Source organism: Saimiri boliviensis, chromosome 8, assembly GCF_048565385.1.
Source record: "Saimiri boliviensis isolate mSaiBol1 chromosome 8, mSaiBol1.pri, whole genome shotgun sequence".
NCBI classification, from domain to species: domain Eukaryota; kingdom Metazoa; phylum Chordata; class Mammalia; order Primates; family Cebidae; genus Saimiri; species Saimiri boliviensis.
Window position 1 is genome coordinate 75,728,176 of NC_133456.1, and position 9,193 is coordinate 75,737,368.

The 9,193-nt window shown below is 40.4% G+C and overlaps 1 protein-coding gene across 1 annotated transcript; it reads right to left on the reverse strand.

Moving 5' to 3' along the window:
• Positions 1–6,969: 6,969 nt before the first annotated feature.
• RPL39L (ribosomal protein L39 like) lies at positions 6,970–7,223 on the reverse strand. Its single transcript, XM_010337703.3, has one exon. The coding sequence runs from the start codon at positions 7,221–7,223 to the stop codon at positions 7,068–7,070; it is 156 nt and encodes a 51-aa protein (XP_010336005.1). The 3' UTR covers positions 6,970–7,067.
• Positions 7,224–9,193: the final 1,970 nt, after the last annotated feature.

The window sequence follows — 9,193 nt, forward strand, 5'->3', positions numbered from 1 at the left end:
TCCCTTACCATTGTCTTTAGGGCCACCTATGAGTGGGGATACAGTTCAGAAATACCTAATTTTGGTTCATACCAAGATATTCAATAATGTATCCATGAATCAGACCTGGTAATCTTCCTCCTCTCATACCTGGTCAAAGGAAACTCCCACATGAGGCCAAAGGGTTAGCAAAAGAGAAGTACCACTGTGCTGGTGATGGGTGATGGGGATTTGGGCCACCTGTTCATGCAGATTACTGTGTCCTCTGGATCTGCTGTAGCTCCACCTAAAATGTACCACTTCTGTCACACAAGAGATTGTTGCTGAGCCTGCCCAACAGTATGCCTTGGTAGTTCAGAAAGTTCTCAGCTCAAGATAAGCAGCGCTGATCCTAAAGCCACTTGATAAGATGCTCTGTCTCTGTAAGAGCTTAGTACCTACCATACCAGGAGCTGCTTTTCATATGGTGTATAACTTTATGCTTTGAATGGCATGGTCTTTCTCTCTTCAGTGTATCGAGAACACTCAGCAATAGTCGTCAAATTGTTCTGCAGTAGCTATAAATGATTTCCCTTGTGTCTTTCAATTGCTGAAGATATTGAACAAGTCAGAGCATTCCTTCCTGTTTCCTGTCTCAGCCACAGGTGAAAGTTTTAGGAATGGCATTGCTACAGCCTGCCAGTGCCTAGTTACACAAGACATGAGGTCATTTTTGTCTGGCCAGAATCTCATCCATAGAGGGTGCATCCCAGGACTACTTTTGGTACCAACTGTCTTAAAATAGGCTCTCCTGGAATCAGATCCTGAGTCAAGGATTCAGGTGCTAGTGATTTATTAAGGAAAAAACCAGTAAGGAAGTGGGAGAAACAGCTTAGGAGAGGAAAAGAGACTAAACAAGCCTTCAACTTTTGGTGAGGTCTCAGTTTCAACCCAAATTTGTAGAGTAATGACCGACTACTTGTTATTAGTTTCACAGCAAAGGAGCTGGGGAGGGGGGTAGAAGTAGATACAGAGCACCCAGGCCTCCTGTTCTCAGCTGGGGCAGGCAGCCCTAGTGCCTGGGAGAAGGTCTCTGAAGGTCACAGGTACTGGCTGCTGCTGCAGAGCATGCAGAAGCTGAGGGATGGAGGCACAGAACTGGGAAGAGGGATCTCAGGGGATCTGGCCAGGGCACTCTTATGCCTGCTCCAAAGTGATAGAGGAAGAAACGTGCTGAGTTCAGGGAATCAAGCAATCCTGTGTGAGATGGAGTGGTCAAAGAAGGCTTCCTGGAGGAGATCAGACTTGAGATAGATTAATCTAGAGTCAGTGGACACTTAACTCCAGTTATTACCAATGGCATCACAGTTAATGTTTAGTGGTGCTGTCAGTAGTGGCTAGAACACAAAAGGGTTTGAGGAAAAGGATTTGATTACCACAGTATTTGCTGTTGAGATTCTTTGACACTTTCATTAGCACCCTTGCTAGGCTGGAGTAAAAATATAGAACAAAAACACAAACGTCCTGACTATCTCCCCTTTCTCACTAATCTCTCCTGCATGCTGGTTTCAAGTCCTCCTCTAAGAAATGTCCTCTGGAGGGGTGACTGCTGAACATGTTTACCTAATACTCCTGCTCCCCATCCCATCCCTTCCTCTCCTCTACATATTGGGTGCTGGTCACCAGTAAGGGCTCTGAAGACACCACATCCTTTCTCAGGATGTGTTTGTTTTAATTGAACAAGCATGTATGATTTCCCTGCTGCTTCTGAGGGCTTAGCATTTGCTGCAAGTTCCAAATCACTGTTACCTAATACTATGAAAGAGAATATGATGACCTGTCCAAAGAAGTCTATGAATTTGAGTGCTCACAGACCAATTTTGTTCAAGCAGACAAAGAAAACTTTCAGGAGAACACAGGACCTGATTTGAGTCTTAGAATATAAGACGTAGAGACGGTGGAGAAGAATTGGCCTATAAAGGAGCTATAGAGTAAGTGAAGACCCAGATGGTCCCTGGTTTACTATGGTTCAACTTCAGAGTTTTTGACTTTAGAATGGTACAAAAGTGATTGCATTTAATATGCTTCTCAATTTACAATGGGGTTCCATCAGGATAAACCAATTATAAGTTGAAAATATCAGTTTGTTCAGGCTTAATCCCGTAAGTCGAGGAGCATCTGTATTTGATACGGAAGAGTCAGGAGAATGCTACATTAATGCCTCTTCTGCGTCATCCTCAGATCACCACCTCAGTATCATAATGAAAGCACTCATTTTCCTTTCTTCTCTCCCATTCACCTATTCATTCCTGTCCCCCAGAGGAAACCACTTTCAAATCTTCAGCCATTTATTATAGTATTTACTTTCATTTTCCTGAAGGATATGATTATACTGCTATGGTTTTGCTTTTCAATTCTAAAAAATATTTACTACAATGGAAGATAAACATTTAGTCACCTTCACCCCTCATCCACACACAATGCTTCTACACCCCACTCTTAACATAGTTATAATAGCATCATATTTAGTTAAGTCAATTTTCAATGATATGTTTTGACTATGTAAATGTTATTTATAGCTGAGCTATGTATGGTTTTCATGGTTATATTTTCTTTACCTTTCTTTTAACCACCCCTCTACTCTGGAATTAATGATTACATTTTTGTTTGCTTAGTATTCTTCTTTAATATCATCAGTTTAATCTCCAAGTTCTGACACAGCTGCCAAACTTTTCTTGGTACAATTCTTTATAAATATTAAATATTCTATAAGCTTATTTTTAGTCCTTCCTTCCTTCCCTTCCCTCTTCCCTCCCTTCTCTTTCCTTTCCCTTCCGCCCTTTGTTCCTTCTTTCCCTCCCTTCCTTCCTTCCCTCTCTCCCATATTTCTCTCTTTTCTTTCCCTCCCTCCCTCTTTCTCCCTTCCTTCATTCCCTCCCTCCCTTCTTTCTCCCTTTCCTTTCCCTCCCTCCCTTTCTTTGTTCCTTCTTTCCTTCCTTCCCTCCCTCCCTTCCTTTCCCTTCCTTCCTCTTTCTTCTTTTTTTTCCGAGATGGAGTCTTGCTCTGTTGCCCAGGCTGGAGTGTAGTGGCGTGATCTCGGCTCACTGTAACTTCTGCCTTGGAAGCTCAAGCAATTTTCCCACCTCCGCCTCCTGAGTAGCTGGGACTACAGGGGTGTGCCACCACATCTGGCTAACTTTTGTGTTCTCAGTAGAGGCAGGGTTTTGTCATGTTGGCCAGGCTGGTCTTAAACTCTACTTAAGCGATCCACCTGCTTCGGCTTCCCAAAGTGCTGGGGTTACAGTCATGAGGCGCCACCCAGGCCTATAAGCTTCATTTGTGAGGGGAGCCTGTGGGGGCACTGTCCCTCCTGAATTGGTGATCTCTAATCCTACATTAAACAAGTGTTCTCCTAGAACTTTATTTCATCATCATCTCAGGAATTTCCTTTGCTCCTCTGTGAATCTTGTTCCTTTTTCCCTCACACTGCTTCTTCTTGGTTTACACCTCCTCGCTTTTGTGGGACATACCAAAACACTGGTTTTGAGAGAGGCCACAGGGGAGGAGGCAGCAGGGTGAAGGTGGGAATGGAAGTTATCACCTGACGGTAATGCAAGAATACTGTGTTGTGTGCTCTTGGAAGTTCGTCTTTCAGAGACAATACATTTCAACTATGCTGAATTTGAAAGCTAAGGCCTTTAAGATAGAGCTTTATGTTTTTTAGTGTACATAGCAGGCTTGGATTTCTCCTAGAGGACACACTATTCCTCCCCCAAATACCAAAACACAATCATTAAAGAAACTGTACTTCACCACGTTGACAGAAGAGGGCACCATTAAACAAAGAATCTTGTCAATTAGCCCACATCCACAAGAATAATTACAAAAAATGGAATAAATCTATGCAAAGCTACTTAAAGAAAGAAAGAGACTTAACATACCTGAAATGTGTTGAAAAAATGATCACCAAGCAGAGGAAAACTGCAATGCAACACTCCAGATTCAATTAAATAAACAAGTATACAGACATATGAGAAGCTATCTTTATTTTTATTTTTTGAACTTGGGAGGTTCAAAAAATAAATTTAAAAATTTTATTTATGTATTTATTGAACCTCCCAGGTTCAAGAGATTCTCCTGCCTCAGCCTCCCAAGTAGCTGGGATTACAGGCGCACACCACCACATCCAGCTAATTTTTACATTTTTAGTAGAGAGGGGGTTTCACCATGTTGGCCAGGCTGGTCTCAAACTCCTGACTTCAAGTAATCTGTGAGCTACACCACTGCACTCCAGCCTGGGTGACAGAGCAAGACTCTGCCTCCAAAAAAAAGAAAGAAAGAAAGAAAGAGAAACCAATACTCTCGATTTTATATATGGATTCTTCCTTCCGCCTTCTCCATCATAGCTTTCCAAGTATGATGCCCTTAATTTTCTTAACTGTAGTACAGCCACCTCGTGATGCACAGCCCAGATTTTTCCTCCGCTGTTCCACCACTGGGATACATTGTCTTAGTTCTATAACAACATTGATCTAATCCCTGAAGATGAAGGGCTTACTTAAAAAAATTATCTATGTACTAAAAATATATCTATGTCCAAGGCCTTCTTTGTACAGCCCTTGGTATCTGCCAGGGATTGGTTCTAGGACTTCCACCGATACTAAACTCACAGATGCTCAAGTTCTTCACATAAAATGGCCACAGTTATTTGCATATAACCTACTCACTTCTTCTGTATATTTAAAATCACTTCTAGATTACTTATAAGAGCTAATAAAATGTAAACAGTATATAAATCATTGTTATACTGTATTTTTATGGGTATTATTTTTCTTATTTGTTAGACACAAAAAAAGTTCCTCTTCAAAGGATTTAGTTTATTTGGTTTCTTTGTTCCCTGCTTTCAAGGCCAGACTTCCTTATTCTTTGCACCTCCCTGCCGTTTCAATAAACAACTTTCCTACCAGTCCTAATCTACAGAACCCACATCTGCTACTCACTCTATAAATTACCCCTCCCGCCACAACAGCTCTTCCAGCCAAAACTGCTCTTCCCTCCTGACACATACCCCTATACTCTTCAAGTTAACCAATCAAGTTCAACTTAAATTGTACAGTCCAACTCCAGCCAATAAAAACAAGACACAATAACACAAACAAACTACATTAAAAATAAAAACCTCTTTCCTTCTTTATTCGGTGTACTCTCGTGAGAACCAGCCCTACAAACACCTTCTACAAAAGTAAATTTGCCTTACTAAAAATCCCTTAAGTACTTGTTTTCTTTACGACTCCAAACTTTTATTCCCAACATTATTGTAACTTTTAGAGCTTTTAAATCTGTGGTCGGTTGAATTTGCAGATGTGGGATGATGAATATGGAGAATTGAGTGTATTCCATTTTTTTTCCCTAGGCATAAAATTGCACTCACTCATTCCTAGACCTTCACCTCATATACACATCTGTGGTTCAGGGCAGCTACATATTTAAGAGATAGAGTCCCCATTCAATTTTGAGAATAGGGAATTCTCTCCCAATATCAGAGGGAGAGATGAAGTTGCCCTACATGACATCTTAGCACAAAGAAAAATGTACCCTTCCCTCTGGATGGATGTAGTTTTGCACAATGGTGTGGCTTGGCAAGTGGAATTCGAGCAGAGTTGTAGTCCCCATTAACTCCTTTGGCCAGCTATCTTTATGTAACAGCCAAATTGCACAATCATACAAGGTAGCCCTGGGACTGAGACCCATGAAGATTATTTCCTTAAGAATTTTTTTTTTTTAGTAACCGACAAGGCAAGTAGACACAGTCACTTCACAGTTTGTAATTACATGTTTGCAGGATTTAATGTCTGCTCCCATTTTAATGAGTTCCATGAAAGTAGGGACTCCATTTTTACTCACTCCACATGCCATAGCCCACTATAGTGCCTGGCACACATTAAGCACCCATCACTGGCTCAATTCTCCTAATAGCTGAGCCTGCAATACTTTTAGAAGAGCAAAAAGATTATCTCATAACTCTCAGACATGACCATTGTCCAGAATTTTATTTATGGCAAACCCAAGAACCCATATGTAGAGAAGAGTGAAAAAGACAGGCAGAGACTGCTAGCTAGAAATGTTACCATGGTCTACCACTGCTTCTGGATAATGTCCTATTTAAATAGAGTAGCAATATAAATGACAAAATCTGTGACTGGCCCTTCACTGGTCACTTATATTTGCACTTTATCAATGGCCTCCTATTCTGTCCAATACCATTCTTGCCTCTTTCTCCAATCCATTTTCCATATCACAGCCAGTGTGAAAACTAACCTGATTGAAGTATGATTTCAGTTAAAAACCTTTCAATGGTTTCTGATTGCTTAGGAGAAAAAGGCACAATGTTCTTATAATTTATAAAGCCCTGTGTGATTTTGGCCTCTGCAAGCTCACCTCGAGTCCTTCCCTCTGCTTTCTCTGCTCTAGCCAGCTCCTTTCTAGGCTCCTGTCACTTCCCTAGGGAGATAATGCTCACTACTGCTCGGAGCCCTCAAACACGCTGTTTCCTCTGTCTAAAAGACTTGCTCTCCCCATGACAATCTTTACTCATTTAACTTGTGCCTCCTATAGGTCCTAACTTATATTGAGTTCTGAACATATACTGAAGGCATAATGTAAAGTGGGTCTCTCCACTTGCCTAGGAACTCTGCGTTCTCTGTATCTTATTTTCCTCTGCAGTCCTGATCTCATTTTGTCCCACTGTATACATCTGCATGATATGATTAGCATCTATCCCTCTCACTACAGGCTGAAGGTCTATTTGGCTCACTAGTTATCCTCAGCATTACCCAGGGGTTTGGCATAGAGCACAGATCCTGATGTTTATTGAATAAATGAAGGTACAGTTTTTAAAGGTCACAGAGACATTTTTGAAACAAAAGCTTTCACATATTTATTGCTGAATCCACCTTACTAGCACAGAGCATATACAAAAAGAGAAAGATATATTCTAAGTAAAACATGTGCAAATAGTCCAGATAGTGGTGACATTTTCAGCTCGATATTGTAAGATGATCATAATCTTGATATAGCATAAATATGTATGTCATCTCATGTGCAATTCCTCATAGACCCAGCTTGGTTCTTCTCCAATGTCTCCTTTTGGAGTTGTACCTGATTTTATTACCAGTTTTCATCTGAATCCACTGGGGAATGGGACGATTTTGCTTTTGTTTCTTGGCCAGGAATCGCTTAATGACGAAAGTCTTGTGAGAAGACATGGTGAGAAACAGTCAACCCCACACCACTATGGTGAAGAAAGAGAGAGAGAGAGACAGAGACATTACTAACATAGGATAGGATAAGGTAACATGAAGAAATAACAAGACAAGAAAGAGGATCTTTGGTGTCACAGTGAGGGCCCATTGCCACTCAGGATCCCACAGCCAGCTCAGGTGCAGCTGATGAGCCAGCAGCAGGCTGAGGAGTCTGATAGCTGTTCTGGTGGATCAGCAGCAAAGACAGGAGTCCCTTTGTTCCACCTGTTCCTGACTTGATGCTACTCATTTCTCAGCAACATACTTCTGTTTCTCTTGTTAAATGTCTATTAGGAGGAATTTTTTTTCAACTTCTAAAGAAGTTATGAACAGGTAATACCAGTTCATTATAGAAAAACCAAAGCAATAGAACACTAAAAAAAACCATTATCCCATCTAGCTAGAAAAAGCCCTAGTATTAGCAACTTGACATTTTAATAGCCTTCCAGTTAAGATAGATGTGCATGCAGAATATTGTCTTTCTATAAATTGAGATACTGTAGATATTATTTTGTAATCACAACTTATTTAACTAATATGTGACCCTTTTTTGGCAACTCTTTCTCAATAACCCTTTACATCTGGAGATCTTAAATCTTTCCCAGTGTTCTCTTATGGCAAATAGTAAAGTACAGGAAAATATGGCTGAAAATAGAAATCTATAAAACAAGTAATTCATCCCCATGAAACTTAAAATATAAATGTATACATTTAAAACATGTAATTTGCTGTAAAACTACCTCATGGTACTTTCATATTATTACTATTTTAAAAGCCATTGGCTGTGCATACTAATATTCTTATCTAATTATCAAAATTGACCACCTTGCCATCTACTGAACTGATTTCAAATTGCATGCTACCTTTCCTTTTAAAGATCCTGGGCCCTCCATAATTAAGGAATATCAACCTGGGGCATAGAAGCACAGGTAGTTATTTTTAATAATTCAGGTGCAAAATAATGTCTACATCTCAGATTGTGAGAGTAATTAAATGGCGGCAATAAAGTCCTACTATAAACAGTGTTGGAAATATACAAACAGTATGGCTCTGTCATGACAAAGGCATTTTTTTTCCTAACCCTAAGATGGTGAGAATAGTGGTAGTGTGGAAAAGGCATGGTTTCTGACTGTCTGAGTTCACATGTAGTGCCTAACACAGTCTTTTCAGATGTGACCCATGCTATTATCTTGCTTCTCTCTCACGGTCACCTTACTTTTGTGAGATATCTATTCTATGTCCAGCATCTCCCCTAACATGCAGGTAGAAAGAAGGGAAAGAAAGAAGGGCAAAAGAGTACATGGCATGGGGCTACTGGCTTTTAAGGGGCTTCATTAGGTCTCTCTCTCAACACCTTTGATTACACCTCATTGGCAAGAACTGTGTTCCACTGCCATACTTATCAGTAATGAAGGATGAGCACTATAGTGTTTTAGCTGAGCACACGATGCCCCTAATCCCATGCAAATCAGGTTCTGCTCAAGAAAAAGGAAGAAGAATGAATAGAAGAGTAGATAATAGCAGTCTTTCCTATAACAATTTTGGAAAAAATAATTTAGGATAGGTCTATGAATATTAGCTCTCAAAATAACCAAAAGAAAACAGAGGGAAATTTAAAGAAGAGAAAAAGAAAGTTCTCAAAGGAAATACCTATTAGTCTAAGTATTGAAAAGTGGGGTGAAAAAAAGCCCAAATTGATGGGCAACCCGTAACTGTCATGGTAAGGAAATACCAGAAGAAGTAAGAGTGCTAACTGTACTGTCTGCCTTTCAACCCTAATATCCAAACTTCAGACACTTCTGATGCAACTGCCCTAGTTGGGAGGCCAGTGTCCACAGATTTGTACACCTTCCCACTTGGAACTCTCAGGAGCAGTAGACTTGATGTGCAAGTAACAGATGAGTGGCCAAGTAAGTTGGGGCACATAGTGGGGT

What these genes read in the sequence shown, in the direction of transcription:
- RPL39L (XM_010337703.3), bottom strand. Translation starts at nt 7,223, where the DNA reads ATGTCTTCTCACAAGACTTTCGTCATTAAGCGATTCCTGGCCAAGAAA.